We start from the raw sequence: 25,748 nt of genomic DNA on the forward strand, positions 1-25,748 counted from the left end.
GAATCAAAACATTGTACAATTCATAAATAAATAATCATAAGTTAAAAACAACACAATAAAATTTAAAACAATTAAAATACCCAAAAATCAGTGAGTTTAGATTTAAAATTGTCCAGGGGGGATTAGAAAATGTAGTTGTAATTCAAGCCAGGCCAGCTAGTTGGAACAGGTGGGTCTTGAGTTTCGTGCGGAAGGAGTGGAGATCGGTAGTTGTCCTAATGTCGGGGGGGAGGTCATTCCAGAGGGCTGGGCCCATCACAGAGAAGGCCCTTCCCCTCGGCACCGCCCTCTGGCATTGCTTAGTGGACGGCACCTGGAGGAGTCCCTCTCTGTGAGAGCGAATTGGTCGCAGGGATGTATGGGGCAGGATACGATCCCGCAAATAATTAGGTCCCATGCCATGGAGCGCTTTAAAGATGGTGATCAACACCTTGAAACGCACCCGGAACGCTACAGGAAGCCAGTGCAGCTCGCGCAGGAGAGGTGTCACATGGGAGTACCTCGTACTCCCCATAACTGCCCGCGCGGCCGCATTCTGGACCAACTGCAGTCTCCGGGTGCATCTCAAGGGAAGCCCCATGTAGAGAGCATTACAGTAATCCAGACGGGACGTCACCAGTGCATGAGTGACTGTGCGAAGGGCATCCCGGTCCAATAGGGGGCGCAATTGGCGCACCAGGCGAACCTGGTGAAACGCCCCCCTTGCCACGGCTGCCACATGGTCATCCATAGACAGCCGGGCATCTAGGAGGACGCCCAAATTGCATGCCCGCTCCACGGGGGCCAGTTGCTCGCCCCCGATGGCCAGCCACTCCGTCTTGGAGGGGTTGAGTTTAAGTCTGTTGTCTCCCATCCAGACCCGTACGGCTTCCAAACACCGGGACATCACGTCAACGGCCTCATTGGGTGGTTGGGTGGTTCGGGGTGGAGATGTACAGCTGCGTGTCGTCAGCGTACAGATGGTATCCCACCCCAAAACCACGGATGATCTCACCCAGCGGTTTCATGTATGTGTTGAACAGGAGGGGTGAGAGGACCGACCCCTGTGGCACCCCACAAGTGAGCGACCTTAGGGTCGACCTCTGCTCCCCTGCCAACACACATTGCGTCCGGTCAGAGAGGTAGGAGCAGAACCACCGTAAAATGGTGCCTCTTACCCCCAGCCCCTCCAGCCGGCGCAATAGGATACCATGGTCGATGGTATCGAAAGCCGCTGAGAGGTCTAATAGAACCAGGATAGAGGAGCAACCCCTATCCCTGGCTCTCCAGAGATCATCTACCTGTGCTGTGCCCGGGTCGGAAGCCGGACTGGCGCGGGTCTAGATAATCAGTTTCCTCCAGGTGACGTGGGAACTGTATAGCAACCACACTCTCTACAACCTTCGCTAGAAAGGGAAGGTTGGAGACAGGACGATAATTTGCTAGCTCAGTTGGGTCCAGAGAAGGCTTCTTGAGTAAGGGCCTCACAACCGCCTCTTTCAAGGCGGCTGGTAGGAACCCCTCGCTCAATGAAGCGTTCACTAGTCCCAAGAGCCAGCCTCGTGTAACCTCCCAGGATGCCAGTACAAGCCAGGAGGGACATGGGTCCAATAAACATGTGGTGGCTCGCAGTCGCCCACGCAACCTGTCCAAATCTTCGGTGGCAACAGAGTCAAACTCCTCCCAGAATGGTCTCTCAAGACTGGCCTCGGACGTCTCCCCTGGATCACTGAAGGAGACCCATTCCCTCTGTATCTGAGCGATTTTATCCTGCAGATATTCCCCAAATTCCTCTGCCCTGCCCTGCAAGGGGGCTTCCCGCGGCCTCTGTGACAGGAGGGAGCGGGTCACCCGAAACAGGGCAGCAGGGCGGTTGTCTGCGGATGCAATGAGAGTGGCACAATATCGACGTTTGGCCACTCTCAATGCCATAAGGTATGTCCTTAAATAGGTTCTTACCTGTGTTCGGTCAGATTCGGAGTGAGAGGATCTCCATCTGTTCTCTAGGCATCTCTTGTGGCGTTTCATCACCCTCAGCTCCTCGGTAAACCAAGGGGCCAGGGTTGATCTTTGCCACAGGAGAGGCCGCAAAGGCGCAACCCGGTCTAAGGCCCCGGCGGCCGCACTATTCCATGCGGCTACCAGGTCCTCCATCCGGGAGCGGGTCAGGTCGACAGGAAGTGGCCCAAGCTCCGTCTGGAACCTATCCGGATCCATCAGGCGCCTGGGGCGGAACCATCTAGGACATTCTGGTTCCGCCTCCCCGCGGTGGGGGGTAGTGCCAGGGAAGTCAAGCCGGAGAAGTGAGTGATCTGACCATGACATGGGTGTGATGACTAAGTCCCCTATTCCCAGATCACTCGTCCACTGGCCAGAGACAAAAACAAGATCCAGTGTGTGGCCTCCCTCGTGCGTGGGGCCCTGAATTAATTGAGTCAGGTCCATGGCTGTCATGGAAGCCATGAACTCCCGGACCACCTCGGATGCTTCTCCCATCGACGGCAAGTTGAAATCCCCCATAACTAACAGTTTGGGGGTCTCAACTGCCATCTCTGTGATCAGCTCGAGGAGTTCGGGCAGGGCCGCTGATGTATAGCGAGGAGCCAAGTATACAATCAGCAGGCCCAACTGTCTGCCTGGGCCCCATCTCACGCCCAGAGACTCACACCCGGATGTCTGTGGCACAGTGAACTCTCTCGGTTCCAGACTCTCCCGTATGATCACCGCTACCCCACCACCCCTACCCTGGGCCCGTGGCTGGTGGAATACACGGTAGCCTGGTGGGCACATTTCCACGAGGGGCAGACCTCCCTCGTGGCCCAACCAGGTCTCCGTTATTCCTGCAAGGTCTGGCTCCCCCTCTGAAATCAGATCTTTTATGAGGGGGGCCTTGTTGACAACAGACCTCGCATTACACAGCATCAGCCTCAGGCCCTGGCTCTGTAGATCCTGACCACCTAGTATGCGGGGGTTGGTACAAGTGACCGGGTGTGTCCAGCAACCACGGTCTCCCAACCGACTGCAAGCTTTTTGTCTGTCCTCGCACCCACCCCTCCCTACGACCGTTGGTATAACAAGGCCCTCTGTAGGAATGTTATTTCCCCCCCTCTCCCCCGCTCCGCTCACTCCCCTCCTGACCACACCTGTTCGCCTGGCACTAATCCCATTCCTGGTCTGTTTAGCCCTTCCCTCCCCTTTAGAGCCCCTAAAAACTGTTAAAAAACTTTTTATTAAAAAACCCCTGAGCTTCCGTTTCCTCCACCTCTCTGGGTTAACAAACCCGTCATCAAGGTGGGCCCTTGAAAGGGCAGAGGGCCATATCTGCGAGAGGGGGGACTCTCGCAGCAGCAGCAGATCTGACCTCGAATAAATCTTGTTACACACAGGGCCGCATATGTTTTCGGGTGCTGTGGTTGTTGTTCTGGTTTTATAAGCCGGGATTCCCTAAAAAGGGGGGTAGTTGTTCATCCTAAGGTGGAAAGGATGGGTGGTGAGTTCGCCAGCTGATCTACGAATGGAGCTGAGGTGCAGTTCGTAATGGGCAGTAATGGTAAAGCCCAAAGTCAGAGTGGTAAAGTTGGTAGCTGAGAATAAGCGTGCGGAAGAAGCAAGAGGCAAGTTCTCAGGAAAGCAAAGCAAAAAACGGCGGGGTGAGAGTCGAAACCTTTTCGCGTATGGCCACTCGCTTCTCCAGCGTCTCCCCTTCCACAGCCTGCCTTCGTCGCGAGTGGCCCTCCGCCTACTCGGCAACCCAAAGCCGTGTTCCGAGGCCCGCAGGACTGTTTTAATCTCCTCCACAGTCCTCCACAGTTCTCCTAAAGATCTTCCGGCGCCGTCCTGCGCCTCGGGCCTCATCCTCCCTCTCGCGGCCCGCCCCTCTGGTCTGGTGCTTATGGCGGCCGAGGAGTTCGGCGCTCGGCGTCTCCAACCGCCCCTGCCGCCGCCACCTCCATACCGTCGCCATGTGGCCGCTCGGGTTGTTAGGGTCGCCCCCATTGCCGCTCCTGCCCTCATTGTTCCTCCGCTCGCTCCATTTCGCTCCGTTCCCCACCACCTCGCTCAGAGATGTTCAAATACGCTCGGAAAACACCAGCTCCGAACGCCAGCTCCGAGCGGTGATCCCAGCTCCAACTCCAGCCGGGTGTTCTCCTACTCCTATCCGGCTATCCGACCACCCCGGTGCACCAACCTGGATCCAGGACGACGCCAGGGGTGGTCGCCAACAGACTCCCCGACCCTCGAGGTAGAAACAGGGTCGGCAGCATCCCTACTTTCCCAAAAGCCCCCGCGATCCTGCGGAGCTTAGAGGCAAGCCGCCATTCCCCCAGGAAGCTCCTCCTCCTCATTGCAACCATCATATATATGATGGTTGCAGTGTCCCAGGGTCATGTGATCACTTTTTGCAACCTTCTGACAAGCAAAGCCAGATTGCAGTTTACAGTTGCAGTGATTCATGTGATCACTTTTTGCAACCTTCTGACAAGCAAAGCCAGATTGCAGTTTGCAGTTGCAGTGATTCATGGAACAACTGCGCCAAAAAAGGGCATAAAATGAGGCAAAAGTCACGTAACTGTCTCACTTAGCAACAGAAATTTTGGACTCAATTGTGGTCATAAGTTGAGAACTACCTTTAAAGGGTTATAAAACTTAACACAATATTTTTCAAACTTGCCAACTTTAAAATGTTGTGAACTTCAACTCCCATAATTCCCCAGGCCCCAGCCAGTGAAAACATTAGCCTAGCACAGGGGTCAGCAACCCAGGGCTCTGGAGCCACATGTGGCTCTTTCATCCCACTGCTGTGGCTCCCTGTCACTCAAAATATGCATCACAATTGCCAATGTGTGATACCCGCTGGCACACGATTTATTGAGCTTTTCTAACCCCAGTAGTCCAAACATGGATAAATCCAAGAAAGGAAAATTTTCAGAAGAACACAGAACATTTAATTCAACTACATATGCTAGTTTTGTGGCCATTCAGGAAGTAGTCAGGCACAGGAAGAGTTTTGTGGCTCCCGGTGTTTTCTTTTCTGTGGGAAACAGGGCCAAATGACTCTTTGAGTGTTTATGGTTGCCGACCCCTGGCCTAGCACATTTAAAATACAGTAATACTCATCTTGGACAAGGTTGGAATAAGTGTGAAGCACTTTTGCATCACATCATCTACTGTAAGATGTCTTATGTCTGAGCTGGAGATGAGATGAAGTCAGCATCATGGAGACAGAGCAGAAGTTGTTACATGCCAGGGTTAGATGTAAATGGGAGCGAAGGTTTTTTTAACATGTAATGGTCATCGTCACCATGAGGACAGCTCAAGGTAGATAAAGTTGCAGTTCTAATTCTGCATCTTGCAGAGAAGTGGGGAATATAGGAAAAAAGGGCTAATAATGAAAATATATTGTATTTCAATGGTAATTGGAAGTATCCTATCTCTAAGTGGATTAATTCCAGAGTATAAGCATTTTCCTTGCAAGCTACTACAGGTAGTCCTCAACTTACAACAGTCCATTTAGTGACCATTCAAAGTTACAGCACTGAAAAATGTGACTTATGACTGTTTTTCACACTGTTGCAGCACTCCAATGGTCACATGATCAAAATTCAGATGCTTGGCAAGTGGTTCATATTTATAAAACTTGCAGTGTCGCAGGATCATGTGGAACAAGCAAAATCAATGGGGAAGCCAGATTCATTTAACAACCATGTGACTAACTTAACAAATGCAATGATTCACTTAACAACTCTGGCAAGAGAAGTGGTAAAAATGGGCAAACTCACTTAACAAATGTTTCAACTTAGCAACATAAATTTTGAGCTCAACTGTGGTCGTAACTCAAGGACTACCTGTAGTAGTGTTGTGAAGGGCATCCAGAAAGAGTGAAGAAAAGAGCAACAAAGATGATTAGGGGACTGGAGGCTAAAACATATAAAGAAGTGTTGCTGGACTTGGGTATGTCTAGTCTAATGAAAAGAAGGACTGGGGGTGACATGATAGCAGTGTTTCAATATCTTAGGAGTTGAAACAAAGAAGAGGGAGTCAAGCTACTCTCCAAAGCACCTGAGGACAGGACAAGAAGCAACGGATGGAAACTAATCAAGGAGAGAAGCAACCTAGAACTAAGAAGAAATTTCCTGACAGAACAATTAGCCAGTGGAACAACTTGCCTCCAGAAGTTGTGAATGCTCCAACACTGGAAGTTTTTAAGAAGAGATTGGACAACCATCTGTCTGAAATGGTATAGGGTTTCCTGCCTGAGCAGGGGGCTGGACTAGAAGACCTCCAAGGTCCCTTCCAACTCTGTTATTCTACTCTATTCTATTCTATTCCATTCCATTCCATTCCATTCCATTCCATTCCTATTCCTATTCCTATTCCTATTCCTATTCCTATTCCTATTCTATCCCAAGCAGTACTACATGGATTTTATGCCCCCTGGATGAGATAGCACTGAAGTACTTGGAAATACACGCACAAACTTTTCCCATGGAACACATGCACATATTTGCTTTGTAAATATAGCATTATTGTTATTTATAATATCTTTCATCGATGCTTAATTAGCAAATATAATAGGAGTGAAGAGAGGAACCCTGGCTAAATAGCAGTTTTGAGAAGAGATCCTTCCACCATTCTTGTATCTTCTTCATTATCTCTCTAACTTCTCAGCTTACTCTGCTTCTGTTTCTTTCTCTTCCATACAGCAAGTTATTTCTCTGTCTAAAGCCTCTCCGCCAAGCACTAAACTTAGCTTTGAAGAGACCTTAAGTAAAACGCAGGAATTGGTTAGAGTTATCAAATTTCAGAGCAATGACCCAAGTGGCTGTGCGTGGCTACTCTTTCAATTTTTCACATGCTCCAAGACCATTAATGAGTTTTTGTGGGAAGTTGTAAGAATCAGTAAATGTAGATACCCAATGATTATTTCAGTCATAGAAATCAGTCCAATGCATACTAATTTGACAGAGAGAAAAAAAGGAAGACGACTACAGATAGTCCTTGACCTACGACCACAATTGACCAAAATTTCTGTTGCTAAGTGAGATAGTTATTAAGTGAATTTTGCCCCATTTTATGACTTTTTGGGCCAAAGTGGTTTAGTGAATCACTGCAGTTGTTAAGTTAGTCACACGGTTGTTAAGTGAATCTGGCTTTCCCATTGACTGCTTGTCAGATGGTTGCAAAAGGTGATCAAGTAACCCCGGGACACTGCAACCGTCATAAATATGAATCAGTTGCCAAGCATCTGAATTTTGATCACTTGACCATAGGTATACTGCATAACTATGAAAAATGTTCATAAGTCACTTTTTTCAGAGCCATTGTAACTTTGAACAGTCACTAAATGAATTGTAAATCGAGGACTACTTTTATTCTGGAGAGAAGTCAGTGGCTGGGAAGAGAGGGGGCAGAGGAGGAAACTACATCAGTATAGTTTGCTGCCAAGTCAAGGATGGATGGAGAGCACTTGAACTCAGAAATAAGGAAAGGCTCAAAGAGATTCAATTTTGAATGGTCACTAAATGAATTGTTGTAAGTTGAGGACTACCTGTAATTTGGTAGTTCTAGTTCATTCACAGCCTTCTTCTGCTCTATCCTTTTTCTGCCAATGCATCTTTTATTTGCCTTGCAGTTCCCTCATCTCAGAAGCCTACCAAGCATGTGCTAGTAAACAGGCACATTTGAAGGAAGTGCTATTGCAGAGAACGGAATGAATTGATTTCACAAAGCTTTGGTACATTGCATTATGGTAGAACTCTAGTGCCTTTCTTGTTTCCGTAGGTCTGGTGAAGTTGGGTGTACACTGCATCACAGGGCAGAAAGTTGCCATTAAGATAGTGAACCGGGAAAAGCTTTCTGAGTCTGTATTGATGAAGGTAAGCAAATCATATTTCTTAGGGTTATAGCGGCCAGGGAGGGGGGGGGGGAGATTGGAGGAGAACAAAAGAGTGAGGTACTGAATCCACAATCCAGAGATAAATAAATTGCATGGCATGCTTTCTATGCATCTCACCTTCCTTCCTGTGGGAAGGTTGAAGTCTGATAAAAGTGGAACCCTTAGCAAAGAAATCTATTTGATTCATAGTCTGTATTGGTGCCCTGAAGAAATTTGCCAGTCAATTTCTAGCCACTGGGAAATTTGCAAAATTAATGCAGTCTCTCAACAAGTTGTCAAATTTAAAGAAGGCAGCACAGAGTGATGCTACTGAGGTGGCTTCTCCACTAGGTACTTAGAGCAACTTCATAGCAACCCCTTAGCTGTCATTGAAGTTATATGCACTCTGTCCTCATTAATGCAATCCCATTAATTTGGCACAGCAATGGAGGGATGACTATAGAAATTGTTCTAAGTAACTGATGGGAGTTGGGGGCAAATGATGATATAAGCATCACGCAGATGTCATGTCTTTTAGGTATTTGCATCTGACATTATGACTCAAGTACACACCAGTGTCATTTGTGCAGTAGCCTCAAGACACATATGTCCTTTTGACATCCTCATGGCTTGCTGTGGACACTTGTAGCTGCAAGTTGTTGTGGAGAAAGAGCAGTAAGAGTTTGCTGCCTAACAAAGGATGTGCAAAACATAGATAGATACCAGTGGTGGGTTGTCAATTTTTTTACTACTGGTTCGGGCACGCTTCTGCGTGGGCTCTTGCGTATGCGCAGAAGCATCTGGGTGTATGGGCAGAGCCTCCTGCTGCTGCTAGTACTGGTTTGGCTGATCTGGGCTGAACCGGGAGCAACCCACCTCTGATAGATACTCTAAAATGTATATGATCTCTATGTAAGAACGGCACAACCCAGAATAGAATCAGGATTAGGTAAGATTCCCATGGCTCTAATATCCTGACTTTGGCCTGTTTGTCCAGACTGTCTCAGTCTGCACCACCAGAGCAAATCTTTTCCCTTGCCTTTGATTTGTTCTGCAAAGTGGAATAATTTCACATGAGTGGTTCAGCTGAAGTATTTTTCTGTACAGTAGTACAGTTTCTGAAGTCTGTGCTAATGCCAGATAGCTTTAGCCATAACATAGAGGAAATGGTAATTTTGTATTTTTTTTTTAATTGGGGCAACTACATCCCCTTTTAATTCTCCCCCATCATCTTTCCAGCTGTCTTCTGGGGATTGAAAAGAGTCTTTTAGTCTTTACTTGTCCATCTCAGGGTCCTTTCTTTCATGTCTTCTGGGTGGTATTAGACTTGGCTTGGTGGTAAGGCTGGTGAGTCAGGCTTGGGAAGGTCTGCTCCACTCTGGTTGCAGTGATGACTTTCAGTGGAGGACAGGATCCAAACCCAATTCCTGGCTCAAATGGATGGAAGGTCTCCTCTGGAGGCATCTGGATCCATGTGCTCTGCTCATCTGTGCAGGGCTGAAAGACACGAGAACAAGGTCCCCTCCCTCACAGAAAAGGCATTGTTGGAGGATTAGAGGTAAGGGGAGGGGGAGTGGATAGATAGCTTGCAGGCAGAGTTTGAAAAAAACAACATATCAGTATTGCAGTTGCTAAACGGATAAACTGGTAACAATATGGGGATATCACAGATGAGAAAAGGAAGCTGGATTCACATGCTTCAGGAAAGAGATGAACAGGTAAAATCATTTAAACACATACAGTAAATGCAAGACTGATTTTTTTCTGTAAATGAACTTAAAACATTCCCTCATAACTTTGGGTTGTTACTTTAAGGTACAGAGAGGGAAGGAAAAAAGAATAGTTCTCTTTACTTAGGTTTAGGTTTAGGTTTTTGGAAATGGGTTTAATCTTTTTTTAACTTTTGTGATGTGTGTTTTTAATGTTGTACGCTGCCCTGAGTCCTTTTGGAGAAGGGCGGCATATAAATCCAAATAAACCTAAACCTAAACCTAAACCTAAATTAGGGAAGGCACAAATCTTAACAAACATACCACGTGGTTGCATAGAAAACAGAGAGGAGGAGACAAGCATACAGACAAGAAAAAACAAAAAAACCTCCATCATTTTCCCTTTCTTTTAAGTACCTTTATTTAGCCAAATGGGTTTTCCTGTGTCATCCCTCAGCAAAGCCCATTTGTCACACAGTTTCCTTGCTTTCTGTTTACTCATGCTGGCTAAGACAGGCATATGCCTGGTGTCTCAGGCTTCAAGGAAATCTCCGAGGGATGTTTCAGCCACCCACAAGCTACTGCTTCCCATGACCCTTTAAATGTAAGGCTCACTTTGGCTTAGCTGGGTGACCCACCATAAGTTTCAGAAAGAAAAAGATTCTGGGAAGGATTTCGATTCCTCGCAGGGAATCCGCCCTAGGTTTTCGGATGCAAAAAGGGAACACGGGAGGACCTGCTGCCCCTCTGCAGTGAGTAATAGCACCTCCTACACTCTTCATACACAACAGATCTTTGCTTTTTGGGTTTCACAGGACAAAACAAAAGAAACAACAACAACAAAATTTCTTCCCAGCTGGTTACCTTCTCTCACTCACTTTTCCATCCCATTTTCACACACACTCTCCTTTCCCTAACAGAAGGTCCTGTCTTCTGGCCTGACCCCAATACTTTCCAGGTTCTCTTGGTAAAACACAGAGGAAGCAAATTCCAGCTGTGATTGGGAGAAGGATCCCCTTACTCACACACATGCAGGCATACACACATTTCCCATGCTTTTCCATGCTTTAAAATTAAAAATTAGAGAATTAAAATTTAGAGGTACTCACCTTCTTTCCAAGCAGCCTTTGAGCTCAAAACTCAAAACCCCTTTAAAACCTAGTTCCAAATGGCTAAGGTCCAGGAAAAATCCACCAGACTCAATGGGGTCTGTGCTGGCAAGGGAGGCTTATTTGGGCCATATCCATTGGTTAGGTTAGCTTGGAGTCCCAGCTTTGGGTGCCAATTTGTTGGAAGAAATTCTGGGTTCAGTTCCAAGTGGGGAAAAAGACACTGTAAACATGGAGGCTGCTTGGAAAGATGGTTTAATGGTGGACAAGAACACATGGCTTGAGCTCCTGAACAGAAAGGGGAATCACATGCTTCAAGATGTTGGGTGAAGAAGAAAAAGAGACATAGATGCTGAAGGTCCCTGGTTTTATGCCCTCTTTGGGTTTTGATCTTGATCTGTTATTCTGATTGGTTGTCAGACTCCCATGGGGCCATGCAGGGGCAACTCTGTAGGCTGTGTTTTGAGTCCAAATTTGGTTGAGCATTGCTTCTTCCCATGTGCCCTGTGGTGAGATGGGTAAACGCCTAATACCATCATGCTTTAACCCCATCACCCTGGAGCTGAAGGGGGAGATCTTTGTTATGTAGAATAGACTGGTTCAGGCCTTTCAATGGCCCATTGACAAAGGTGGGGGCTATTAAGAGTGAGTCTGTTTCCTGCCTAAAAACATGTTTCTCCATTTCTTATCCAGGGAAATATAATATTTCTGCCTTTTCAATATTTCTTAGGATATTTCATTCTTCTAGAAGAGGGGTGGGTGCTAACGTCCTACAGTTTGGTAAGACCCAATCAAATGGAAAGCAAAACAAACCACAGAAAGATATATATGAGGGTTTATATCAAATTGAGTGCCTTGTGTTTGTCAGTTAATGTCCTGGCAAGTACTTTAAAGACAAGCTGACAAGCTGATAAAAGTCAAGTGGGTGACAGATAAAGATCTTGCTTGGAGGCCCAGAGCAAAGACTAGATGCCCACTTTCTGCAGCATAATGATAGACTCAAAGTAATGAATCTTTATTTTCCCCTGTAGTGCATTTGCATGTCCTTCCAGCTTCATCTTAGTCATAAGTCACTTTTTTCAGTTTAGAGATGGGTGGTTTAGAAATATGAAATATAAATAAATAAAAGAAAACACTTGTAGCTCGGGTTTTAGATTCTGGCAGTGGTTTGCTCTCCAAGCTTGTTTCCATTTAGTTTCTGAACGTTTCATTCCAGGCTAGGTAACATCAGCAGCAGGATTTTCTTGTCCTATTCTCATTCCTCAAGAAATTCCATCTAATGATGTTACCTAGTCTGGTAACAAAACATTCAGAAACTAAATGGAAACAAGCTTGCAGAACAAACCACTCCCCCCCCCCCAAAAAAAATATTCCAGATGACCTTAGTGACTCCTTAATATAGCTAGTTGTTCCCTAAATATTCCTTTTTGTGCAGTTCAGTCTTCAACCAGCTTTTACAATTAAAAAAATGTACAGTAAAAAAGATAAGTAGTTTAGCACAGCAATTTTTTATTGGGAAAGGGAAAAATAATATGGCAACAAAACAACATGCAGTATCTAATTAAAAGTTTTGCACCGTGCATAACTTGGTGAATATATCAGGCCATCTAATAGGTGAGTATAGGGTTAGCATCCTTGAAAATAATAAACATATTTTTTGTGTGGTCCTCATATTTTGAAATGATTGGGTGCAATTCCCTTCCCTTTTTTTTCCTTTTTCTTTTCCAATGGTAATGGTCTGTTTGTGGCATGGAACTCTACTTTGGAGCCCATGGCTAAATATCAATATCTCATACATTTGAGTAGGATTAAACACGCTAAGACTACATAACTCAACATCCAGCTTCTTATAATAACTGCTTATGAGACATTTATGTTTACCTGTGTGGCACATGTGCCATTCTGTGATGGCTATTCACTATTCACTCAAAAAATGAAAGTAGTCTGCTCTTGATTATACTAGAATTTTTCCCTCCCAGTGATGGGGTTTAGATTGATTTCCAGATGAATTTCTAATCCTAAATGATGCAATCAAGACCACTACCTGATCCAGCATGCTACAATATCTCTGCCTGATTAAAAGACCCCTCAAGGGAATAGGCAATTTGCATGCATAAATTGCTTCCTTTTCGTTCCTGTTTGTTTATTTATCAAATTTATACGGGCCACCCATAAAACAAAACTGACTCTGGGGGGTGTACAACAAATCTAAAAAGTTTATTAATAAATATTAGACTAGCATTATTGTAATAATTACTAAAAACATCAAAAAAGCTATAAAAATCATCAAACCAAAAATGAAGGTGGAGAGATGTTAACATTAGTCTAGCCCAGTGATGGCTAACCTTTTAGCTAAGGTGTGCCAAAAGCGTGGGGAGCGTGGGGTGTGGTCGCGTGGCCTCGCATACCCATACCCATAATGGAATGCCCACCCCCCGGGCATGCACGCACAACCCCTCATGCATGCATGCAGGCCTCACTGAAGCCTCCAGACTTCCGGGAGGCACGTTGGGCCATTTTTTGCCCAACCCAGGCTTCAGGGAAGCCTCTGGAGGGCAAAAAATCACCCAACATGCAAACCGGAAGTTCAGGAATGGACTTTCGGGTTTCCCCGTTTTTCTCCCTCCGAGACTTCAGGAGGCTTCCCTGAAGCCTCCGGAGGGCGAAAAACAGCCCAACGCGCAAACCAGAAGTCCATTCCCGAACTTCCGGTTTGTGCATTGTGCAGTTTTTCGCCCTCTGGAGGCTTCAGGGAACTTTCCAGAGGGCAAAAAATGGCCAAAAATCAAGGCCGAAAATCAGCTTGCAAGCATGCGCGCTGGAGCCAACAGGGCAATGTCTCGTGTGCCTTCAGAAATGGCTCCATAGGTTCGCCATCATGGGTCTAGCCTGAAGGACCCAGAGATTGCAAGGGAAACCCTGTTTACACAAAGCAGACCAAGGGCAATAGTCTTCCAAACCTCAAATTTATTTATTAAATTCATATAGCTACTCATCTTACCCAAAGTGACTCTGGGTGGCACGCAACAATAAAAAATGAACATATAAAAAGAGCAAAATTGTTTTATCTCTCTCTCTGTCTCTGTCTCTCTCCTATCTGTCTGTCTGTCTGTCTTTCTGTCATTCTGTCAGTCAGTGAATCAATCAATCATCTAATCTATCATCACATCCTGGACATAAACTGTTTCAACTTCTCCCCTCAGAAAGCCACTATAGGGCATTTAATGCCAAAACAACTAGACATAAAGAGTCGTCCGTCCGTCCCCCCCCATGCCACCATTCGCTAAACATGAGCGGTACAGTTGTGGTACAGTGGTTAGAATGCAGTACTGCAGGCTACTTCATCTGACTGCCAGCTGAGTGCAGTTCGGCAGTTCGATTCTCACCGGTTCAAGATTGACTCAGCCTTCCATCCTTCCAAGGTCGGTAAAATGAGGACCCAGATTGTTGGGGGCAATAGGCTGACTCTGTAAACCGCTTAGAGAAGGCTATAAAGCACTGTGAAGCACTTATGTCTAAGTGCTTATTTCTTATGCCTAAGGATATCTAACCATGTAGTAGGACTGTATTACTATTATTCTTCTCATCTTTCCTATTACCTACTTCTATTGACATCTTGTGACTATCACTTTGTTGGTTGTATCTTATGATTCATGATTGTATCTTATATTATTATTTACTGATTGATTAGCCTACAGGCCATATCAACGTACAAGGTTCAAACATGTATTACCAATAAAATCTTATACAAACAATTTAGAATAAGAGTAGGGTAAAATACAATAGTTGTAGGATACAATACAATAATTTAATACATAAATATATAAAATAGAATAAAATGACATAAAATTATATTTCTGTATCACCCCTGCAATCTACCCCAATCAGGCCCACATATATAATCTGCCTACCCCGTATATAATTGTATTTTATAATTTATCACTTTGGTGCTTATATGTTTACTGAGAATTTATGCACCGGATACAAATTCCTTTTGTATCCAATTACACTTAGCCAATAAAGAATCTTCTCTCCTCTCCTCTCCTCTCCTCTCAAAAGAAGGACTAGGGGTGACATGATAACAGTGTTCCAGTATCTGAGGGGTTGCCATAAAGAAGAGGGGGTCAACCTATTCTCCAAAGCACCTGAGGGCAGGACAAGAAGCAACAGATGGAAACTAATCAAGGAAAGAAGCAACCTAGAACTAAGGAGAAATCTCCTGACAGTTAGAACAATTAATCAGTGGAAAAACTTGCCTCCAGAAGTTGTAAATGCTTCAACACTGGAAGTTTTTAAGATGAGATTAGACAACCATTTGTCTGAAGTGGTGTAGGTTTTCCTGCCTGAGCAGTGGGTTGGACTAGAAGACCTCCAAGGTCCCTTCCGACTCTGTTATTCCATTCCATTCTTCAAATTTCTATATAGCCTGTCAGGCGCAAGTAACTAGGAACAGGAGTTGCATTCAAAGCACTAAAAGTTTATTACATGCTAACTATATACAAGAATCTAATCTAACTAACGGCCAAGGCAAATTGGCGCTAGGTAAGAGTTAACAGAATTCACGGGGGGTGGGGTGGACAGTGGACTTAGGTCTCTGATGATACATTTGACTCTGCATTCGGGCTCCTCTTAGTCGTCTCCTACACCACCCCTCACACATGCGGGACTTTGGCTTGTTTACAAATAAAAATAATAATAAATACAAATATTAAAACTATTGCAATAAATATCACCTAAACGAAGACTAAAAAATGGCCCCATCAACAATGGAGCCATCTAGACAGGTCTCCTGACAATTCTTGCTCAATAAGCATATCATGAAAAGTGCAGGTAGTCCTCAACTTACAATTGTTCATTTAGTGACCACTCAAAGGTACAATGGCATAGAAAAAAGTGACATGACGATTTTTCACACTTACGACTGCTGCAGCATCCCCATGGTCAGGTGATCAAAATTTGGATGCTTGGCAACTAACTCCTATTTATGACAGTTGCAGTGTCCCAGGGTCACATAATCCCCTTTTGCAACCTTCTCACAAGCGAAGTCAATGGGGAAGCCAAATTCCCTAAACAACCATGATACAGGTAGTCCTCAATTTATGACCAGAAATGAACCCAAAATTTATGTTGTTAAATGAGAAATTTGTTAAGTGAATTTTCGCCCATTTATGACTTTTCTTGCCATAGTTGTTAAGGGATTCACTGCAGTTGTTAAATTAGTAACAAAGTTGTTAAGTGAATCTGGTTTTCCCATTGACTTTGTTTGTCAGAAGGTTGCAAAAGGTGATCCCATGACCCCAGGACACTGCAACTATCATGCATGTGAGCCAGTTGTCAAGCATCCAAATGTAAATCACGTGACCAGGAGGATGCTGCAATGGTCATAAGTGTGAAAAATGGTCATAAGTCACTTTTTTCAATGCCGTTGTAACTTAGAATGGTCACTAAATGAACTGTTGTAAGTCAAGAACTACTAGTACTAATTTAACAAGTACAGTAATTCACTTAACAACGGTGGCAAGAAAGGTCGTAAAATGTGGCAAAAGTCACTTAACAGATGTTTCACTTAGCAACAGAAATTTTGGGCTCAGTTGTGGTCATACGTCCAGGATTACCTGTACTTCCTTTTGTGTCTTGCTCCCTTGGTGTTGTTCTGACCCAGCCTTAGCAGAAACAAGAAACAGACTCCTTATCCCGAAAAACCCCTCTTTATTTAACTACTGTGAATTCATGGCATTCACACACAGAAAGTACAGACCTTATCAGTTCCTTGGATAATTGCCAGGCCAGGAGCTTCCACCCACAAAGCTGTAAATTAAACTCTCTCAAGCAGTCTCTGAGACACGAACCCCGATGAGCAAATCTTTCTAACGAAATCTGAACAGTTGTCTCCTATGATGCCACTCCCCTTTTGCTTCTATTTATTCCCCATCCAGGGAGGGGCTAGTCAGCATCCACGTGTGCCTTTCTTCCTGAGTTGGCTCCTGGTACTCAGTTGTTCTCCTCTCCTGACAGCTCTGCGCATACGCGCATCTGGAACAGGCCCCAGCTGTTCTTCTTCCCCACTTATCTCCAACTCCGAAGGCAGCTGGGAAATGTGGGATGGCCCTGGCTCTATCTCTGCTTCCAATGCAGAGCATCCATCAGAGCCTTCCCCAGACTCCAGGACTGGCCCAAGTTCCTCCCCAACCTTCTCATTGTCTGAGTCTGCTGCCAGCTCTGCTGGCAACTGGCGGGCCACAATAGGTGTTTTGGTGTCCCACTTCTGCCATTTCTCTTTGTAAAGGAAGACATTGCTCCTCCTTGCCACCATCCTGGTGCTAAACTCTGCTTATAAGGATCTTAAGTGGGACCTGTCAAGCACCAGTCAGGAATTGTTCAAAGAGAACATACAGGTAGTCCTCGACTTGCAACAGTTCATTTAGTGACCATTCAAAGTTACAATGGCACTGAAAAAAGTGACTTAGGACCATTTTTCACAGTTACGACCTTTGCAGCATCCCCATGATCATGGTTTGGTTTGGTTTATTTGGATTTATATGCCGCCCTTCTCCAAAAGGACTCAGGGCGGCGTACAACATTAAAAAACACACATCCCAAAAGTTAAAAAAGATTAAATCCATATCCAAAAAAACAAACCGATTTTTTTTAAAAAAACAATACATTTAAAATAAGTTAAAATTAAAATTAACAGGCCAGGCTGGCTTGCTGGAAAAGCCAACTTTTTAGAGCGCGTCGGAAGGACCGGAGGTCAGGGATTATGCGAAGCTCCGGGGGGAGCTCATTCATGGGATCAAATCCAGACACAATCAACATTCAGATGCTTGGCAACTGGTTCATATTTATAACCGTTGTGTCATGTGAACCCCTTTTGCGACCTTCTGACAAGCAAAATCAATAGGGAAGCCAGATTCATCTAGCAACTGGGTTAATAACTTATCAATCACAGTGATTCGCTTAATAATGGTGGCAAGAAAAGTCATAAAATCAGGCAAAACTGTGGATGTAAGTTAAGGACTACCTACTGTATAGTCTGTTCTCTTCTGGAGCCCAAGCAGGAAGCACTGTCCATGAATGGCAGTTTCCAGTGAGGAAGAGGCATGGTGAAGCAACCTGAAGTGACCAATAGGAAATGGGGACATCTTACTCCTGTCTGCATCAGTGACCAAACTCTCAGTGAGACATGCATGAAGCATATTGCCTGCCAATTATATTGGAAGAAGAGAGGAAAAACGACTTTAAAACTAAAAAAAAAACTTTATGCTGCTTCAGCTGTGGGTTGTGGGTAAGAGGCCATGGTTTTAAAAAACTTCCTGGGACATGTTTATGTCATGCTTAGAGAGATGCAATGATGAGCTTCAGGGGACATCTTCAGTGATAGGTGTCTGCAACTATTATTTCAGGATATTGTGGTTTCACAGGTTTGATGAATGCATAACCTGGCAGGACAACACAGCCACCCATGATTCAAAGAATTATCATAAAACCAGGGAAATAAAACAAAATGGTATATGAAGAAAACAGCAAAATAATGTAGTAGGGAGTAAGTGATATGAATATGAGCTAGTGGGAAAAACCTTTGTCTCCATCTGCCCCAAGCTCTGCATCCTAGAACACAAAACTGAATTTTATTTTATTGATTAATTTATTAAATTTATACGCCACCCACCTCACTGTGACTCCTTTTATCCCTGTACACAAATCACTGTGGCCAACTTGCTGCGGCGAACTCACCATTACCAAGTTGTCGTGGGACAACTTGCCATGGTGGGGCAATTTAACAATTCAATTTAATCATTTAAAATGAATAAAAAATATTTTAATTTTTGTCATTCACATTTCATTTTGTCCCTATTTTGCATCCCTTCTTTAATGATTCTATTCCACCATTTCTTTGACATTAGTGTAACTCTTGTCCCGCATCAAGTTGGCAGCAGCAAGTTGGCCATGAGGGATGTTGGCTGTGGCAAGTTGGCTGCGGTGAATTGTCATAGATCCATAAACACTTTCTGTTTTTTTTCTTCCACTGCAGGTGGAACGGGAAATTGCCATTCTGAAGCTGATTGAACACCCTCACGTACTCAAACTTCATGATGTCTACGAGAACAAAAAATACTTGTAGGTATTTATTTGCAGATGGCCTCCTGCTTGCAAATGGGGCCCTGAATACATACCTGCCAGAGTGAAATAGAGGTAGTCTTTGACTTACAAAAGTTCATTTAGTGACTGTTTGAAGTTACAATGGCACTGAAAAAAGTGCCCTATGAATGTTTTTCATACTTATGACCACTGTGGCATCTCTAGGGTCACATGATCAGAATTCAGATGCTTGGCAACTGATTCATATTTATGACGTGCAGTGTCTGGGGGTTACTTGATCAACTTTTGCAACTGTCTGACAAGCAAAGTCCATGGGGAAGCCAGATTCACTTAACAACCATGCTACAAACTTAACAACTGCAGTGATTCACTTACCAACTGTGGCAAGAAAAGTCATAAAATAGGGCAAAACTCATTTAACAACTGTCCCACTCAGCAACAGATATTTTAGGCTCAATTGTGATTGTAAATCAAAGACTATCTGTAGTTCTTTCTAGAAATTAGCCACATTCCAACCTGGAATATTGTAATCTCTTTTCATGGACTTGCTTGCTAAGGATTCTACATTCAGGAGAAATGTGGGGCCTTCTTTCCAATCATAAATATAGCTATAGGGATTACAACTCCAGACTTATAATCATATCAATTGATACATAAATACATAAATGCAATATATAGAGACTGAAATCTACTAATACTACGGACAATGTGAAAACGGTAGTTTGAGTTTAAAATGCATTGCAAATAATTGCCAAAGGCTACTAATTAAATTGGTGAAACAGCCATGGATTAGCACAATGTATAAAGACATTAAACCACCCATCTTCCCCAATCACCATGGTCAATGCCCCTCTCATGTTCTTAACCACAATGCTGCCTGCAACAAACCTACATGAGATACCATTCAGGTCAGGGGTGGGTTCCAGCCACCATTACTACCGGTTTGGTAGTAAAATGTTTTGCATGAGCTTGCTTCGCTCGCCGCACGCCAGACGCGTGCTCCGCGTGCATTTTCATTTGAAAGGATCTGCGCATGTGCACAACATTAAAAAACCAATAAAAATTAATGTCAGCGTTCCAAATATCATGCAGAATTAAATCAAAGTCCAAAGCAAAGTTATCCTCAAAACTCCAATTTAATATGACAGACATGTTAGCATTGTGCTATGAAATCCCAAATCTGATTTGCTTCCTGGGATTCCACCCAGTTGAAAGTTCATGATCTTATCCCCACACCCACTAATCCATCACATGCTCCAATCTTCTTCTTCCATGCTGGCATCTACACCCCTCTGCTTCCGGTCAGGTGTCAAGGTGCGGAGACAAAAGATGACCTTGAGCTTCTAGAAAGAATGACAACAACACATTCCACAAATGTACTCCTTTCTATTCCCCCCTCCCAACTACTACACTAATGAAACAGCATAGGAAAATAATAGAAAGTGTGGCAGGCCAAAGATCCTAAAAGGAACATAACTACAGGCCTGACAATTACATTTTTAAATGAAGATGGCGCCGCTGATCATAGAACTGGTACGGTCACGTGTCCCCTGGAGTTACTACCTATTTGGCCGAACTGGACCGAATAGGTAGGAACCAACCTCTGACTCAGGTACTATTCTACCTTCCCAAAACCTTTTTCCTGATATTTGATGTTCTTATGCTATATAAAGAAGAGCAGGATTGGCCATTGAGGGTTGCTTCAACATTTGCCATGGGATAGTATCATTTCCACACTTGCAACAGAATAGTTTAGTGGGCTCAGAAGAAAGGGTGAAGCATCCATGCAGTGGTGGGATTCAAATAATTTAACAACTGGTTCTCTGCCCTAATGACCAGCTGGGTAGGCGTGGCTGGGTGGTCATGTGACTGGGTGGGTGTGGCCAACTTGACATCACTCATGTTGAGAGGCACTTCTCCTCGCCCGGCCTCTCGTGACCGTGGGGATGCTGCAGCGGTCATAAGTGTGAAAAACAGTCATAAGTCACTGTTTTCAGTGCCATTGTAACTTTGAATGGTCACTAAATGAACTGTTGTAAGTCAAGAATTACCTGTTAGGGTTCCAAATACCATGCAGAATTAAATCATTGTCCAAGGCAAAAACATCCTTAAAGGTCCAATTTATTCTACAGGCAAGTTAGCACCTCTATGGAAAAATTCCAACTCTGATTTGCATCCTGGAATTCCACCCAGTTGAAAGTTCATGATCTATCCCCACACCCACAAATCCATCACATGTTCCAATCATCATCTTCCACGCTGGCATCTACAACCCTCTGCTTCCGGTCAGGTGTCGAGGTGCGGAGACAAAAGATGACCTTGGCTTCTATAAAAGAATGTCAACAATGCATTCTACAATCCCACTCCTTTCTATTCCCCCCTCCCAACTACTACACTACTAAAACACATAGGAAATTATAAGAAAGTGTGGCAGGCCAAAGATCCTAAAAAGAATATAACTACAGGCCTGACAGGCGGCCTCTCCTCAAAAGAAAAACATTTCCTGCAAAGAGAATAATATAAAAGTTAACATAACAAAATTAACCACCTCTTCTCCACCCAGGGGAACCCATTGACTTCTCAGGAAACTTCCCATTGAATTGCTTTACTAACTTCTCCACTTTTAGGTTCCCACTGTTCACCCAAGTAGCTTCAGACCAAGGGTAACCCTTCCATTGCACTAAGTACTGTAAGCGACCCCTATTCAGCCTGAAATCTACAATTTTTTCCACCTCAGATTGTGTTTCCTCTTCTATCACTACAGGAGGAGATTGAGCTTGGGTGGATGCTCTTCTGTTAGACCCAATTACTGGTTTCAACAAGCTACAATGAAATTCTGGGTCAATTTCCCCTAGACTTCTGGGTAGACTGAGTTTAACTGTAACTGGGTTAACTATCTTCACTATTAGGAATGGACCTAGAAATTTTGGACCCAATTCCTTGCTAGGCATTTCTAATCTTATGTATTTGGTAGATACAAAAACATTGTCCCCCACACAGTAGGGGTTTTGGAGCGAGCGATGTTGATCATCTTGCTTCTGGTAGGCTTCTGCCGCAACTGCTAGAGCCTTCTTCGTATTCTCCCATCCTTTCTTTAGCATGTCCATCCATTCACTCAAAGACATGAAAGAAGGAGGTTCTCTAGGCAACTCAGGCATGGCAACAACTTCCATGCCACTGGTAATCTGGAAATCCGCTAATCCTCTGCTGCTGTGGACCGCATCGTTGTACGCCACTTCGGCGAAGGGTAGCAAGTCCGACCAGTTGTCGTGCTGATAGTCCACAAAACACCTGATGTATTGTTCCACCACCGCATTGGCTCCCTCTGCTGCGCCGTTCATGCTGGGATGAACCTCTGAGCTCAGTTCTTGTGTGGACCCAATGGATCTCAGGACCTCTCTCCAGAACTTGGCTGTGAACTGGACTCCGCGGTCTGAAATGATCCTCTTGGGTACTCCGTGCGGGCGATAAATGTGTTTCACAAACATTTTCGCTAATTCGTTTGCGGATGGCAATCCTGAGCAAGCAATGAAGTGTGCCTGCTTAGAAACCAAATCAATAACAGTCCAAATTACTTTATGCCCACTGCTGTCTGGGAGTTCCACGATGAAGTCCATTGTGACCTCTTCCCATGGCCATTTAGGGCTCTCTGCTGCAGGTGCTGTAGGTTCTGGGCTCTTGGATTCAATCATACACGGCTGGCCTTTTTCCTCCTCCGAGGCCTCCCCCTTGGTAGGACTCTTCGTCACCTGAAGTTGGGGATCCTCTTCCAGAGGTCGGTTGGGCATTTCCCCCTCCGAGGCCTCCCCCTTAGTTGGACTCTTTGTCACCTTCAGTTGGGGATCCTCCTCCGGAGATTGTTTGCCCTTTTCCTCTTCTGAGGCCTCCCCCTTGGTAGGACACTTCCTCACCTTAAGTTGGGGATCCTCTTCCAGAGGCTGTTGGCCCAGATGACTTTTCTGTGGTGGCATCTGGGGCCCTCTCTTTACCACCGCGGCAATTGGTACACACGTTTGTTCTTCGGCAATTCCCTCCTCCGAGGCCTCCCCCTTGGTAGGACTCTTCGTCACCATAAGTTGGGGATCCTCTTCCAGAGGTCGGTTGGGCATTTCCCCCTCCGAGGCCTCCCCCTTACTTGGACTCTTTGTCACCTTCAGTTGGGGATCCTCCTCCGGAGATTGTTTGCCCTTTTCCTCTTCTGAGGCCTCCCCCTTGGTAGGACACTTCCTCACCTTAAGTTGGGGATCCTCTTCCAGAGGTCGTTGGCCCAGATGACTCTTCTGTGGTGGCATCTGGGACCCTCTCTTTACCGCCATGGTGGTTGGTGCGCACGTTTGTGGCATTGGGGCTGGAGCCAAGCACTCTGACGCTCTGTGGCCAAGTTGACAACAATGGTGGCATTTAATTGGCCCCCACGAGGAATGGAACCTAGTTACATCTCTAAACTTAGGAACCGTTTCATCACACTGCCTTGCTCTCCAACTTGCAGCTGCCCCCTTGGTAAACCCTTCTTCCATGGTGGAGATTGCTACTCTGTAGGAATGTGGGGTAAGAACCTTTTTGGGCATTGCAGATGCACCTTGTCCCGCTTCCCATCTTGCAGGCCTGGCTGTGGTAATCCCTTCTTCCATGTTGGAGATTGCTACTCTGTAGGAAGGTGGGGTAAGAACCACTTGGGGCCTTGCAGGTGCACATTTTCCCGCCATCCACACTGCAGGCCTCTGTTTGGTAATCCCTTCTTCCATGGAGATTTCTTCTCTGTAGGAAGGTCTGGTAAGAACCTTTTTGGGCCTTGCAGGAGAGACTGGAACCGGTGGGGAGGTCAATCCCTCGGTTGGCCACTGCCCAGCTTTCTGCCATGGTGCCATCTGCTGAGGGAGGGCAGGTGCCCACTGGCATCCCTCCCATCCATTACTTGGGGCTAAGACCCATCCCGGGGTTGCCTGCTTCACAGGTTGTAGCTCAACCAATGATGGCTGGCTAGGGGGGTGATTGTGCCAAGGACCCTCCTGCTGGCTTGGAGGAGTTATGGGCCAAGTAGGTGCCCTCTGCTGGCTTGGAGCATTTCCCCATGCTGATGGCAAAGGAGGTGGCCAGTAGCATCTCTTCCATCCAAAATCTGGGAAGAAAAACCAATCTGGTTTTGCTTCATTTACTGGTTGCAGCCCCAGTTGTGGTGGCTTGCAAGTGAAAGATGCTGGCGAAATCCCTTCTTCCTGCCTCGGTTGAAATTCCCATTTTGAAAGGGAATCTTTCTCCCAGTTAGTTGCAGGGTAATAAGCCATTTCATTTATTGCCGTCTGGAAGGAGCCCAAGCCTCCGTTCTAGGGTTTTTTTCTTTTTTTTCTCCAAGCCTTGCTTCCAAGCTGGGGGGAAGGAGGGGGAGCATGCACTCACGTTTTGCTGAAGAAGTTTGGTCTGAGACTTTCCTTCCTCTTGTCGTTTCTCCTCCTGCATTCCTCCAGATGCAATTAAACTGGAAGCAGCATTCCATTGCCTTTGAAGTTCCGGCACTCAGCTTCTTATCACCAAAAGCTTCTCATTATTTCTTCGCTGATATTTACGCTGTCCCAGTCAGCGTTGGGAATGCAGCGACCCCCATCACCAGCTCTTCCATCACCAGCCCTCCTCCCTTGAGAGGGGAGGGTGCTAGTGAATTATTTTAAAGGGGAGAGTTGAAATAATGTTAGGGTTCCAAATACCATGCAGAATTAAATCATTGTCCAAGGCAAAAACATCCTTAAAGGTCCAATTTATTCTACAGGCAAGTTAGCACCTCTATGGAAAAATTCCAACTCTGATTTGCATCCTGGAATTCCACCCAGTTGAAAGTTCATGATCTATCCCCACACCCACAAATCCATCACATGTTCCAATCATCATCTTCCACGCTGGCATCTACACCCCTCTGCTTCCGGTCAGGTGTCGAGGTGCGGAGACAAAAGATGACCTTGGCTTCTATAAAAGAATGCCAACAATACATTCTACAATCCCACTCCTTTCTATTCCCCCCTCCCAACTACTACACTACTAAAACACATAGGAAATTATAAGAAAGTGTGGCAGGCCAAAGATCCTAAAAAGAATATAACTACAGGCCTGACATTACCTGTACAAAAATACAAAAAGCTTATTTGCTTGCAAAAAGCTACTCTAAATGCCAATAATTAGAAATGGGAGAATACACACTGAAGATAAATGAGTCACAGCTGTCATGGAAAGCTAAACCATTCTGTCTGATTACCTTCCTTTTCCTCAGCAATACCTGTAACCAAGAGTTACAAATTAGACAGGGTGCCAGAGCACCTTCAAAAATTAAAATAGTTAAAATGCAATGATAACTATCAGCAGCCAACTCTTGCTCATAAAGTGAAACACTTTAGCAGAGAAGTCATTTAAGCTCTCCAGAAAATGGGTGGGCATATTTGGGCTACAAAATGATGAGCTAAAGAGACAAATTAACAAATTATATAGGGAACCCAGGTTCAAGTCTCTGCCCTCCCACATTTGTCAGGCACGGCTGGTCTCATTCACCTCACAAGATATCCTAAGGAATTCGTCCAGATTTAAGGAAAGATCACATGCCGCCCAGAAAGACAGTAAAAAAAATCTGCCAAGCTTGCATCCTACCTCTTGGAAGTACACCCCAACAGGAGAGTGCCAGAAACCACTAAAGCAGTGAAGGAAGCCCCCCTCCCCAGATAGAGAAAGAAACCATGAGGCAGGAAAAAATTCAAACACAATACAAATCGCAACAGTTTAAATCCTTTAAAAACTAAAACAAAAGCCTTGTCGGGCTCATTGCCAAAGCTCACACCCCAGGCAAGCTCAAGTGTAAACACTTGAGATAAGCCTAACTACAAAGAAAGCAATTAGCACTAGAATGTAGCAAAAGAAGAAACACAGTAGCTGTTGCTTGTTAAACTAATTACCAAAGTAACAGACACAGCAACTAGGCAGATTTCTGAACCCTGC

General features: G+C 45.0%; 1 protein-coding gene across 5 annotated transcripts in view; it reads left to right on the forward strand.

The window, feature by feature from the left end:
* The window catches only part of LOC309400333 (serine/threonine-protein kinase BRSK2-like), a gene marked incomplete at its 5' end in the record, with an annotated part of 234,862 nt that overhangs the window by 44,404 nt on the left and 164,710 nt on the right, over positions 1-25,748 (forward strand). For 4 of the 5 annotated variants that reach the window (XM_081968749.1, XM_081968750.1, XM_081968751.1 and 1 more), the window contains 2 exons: positions 7,762-7,856; positions 18,706-18,791. In XM_081968749.1, coding sequence (XP_081824875.1) covers positions 7,762-7,856; positions 18,706-18,791 — 181 coding nt within the window. Of the gene's footprint in view, positions 1-7,761; positions 7,857-18,705; positions 18,796-25,748 lie in introns of all 5 variants that reach the window. The other variant, XM_081968753.1, reaches the window with a different exon arrangement.

This window comes from Natrix helvetica (genome assembly GCF_964273705.1).
Source record: "Natrix helvetica genome assembly, chromosome: W".
Classification (NCBI taxonomy): domain Eukaryota; kingdom Metazoa; phylum Chordata; class Lepidosauria; order Squamata; family Natricidae; genus Natrix; species Natrix helvetica.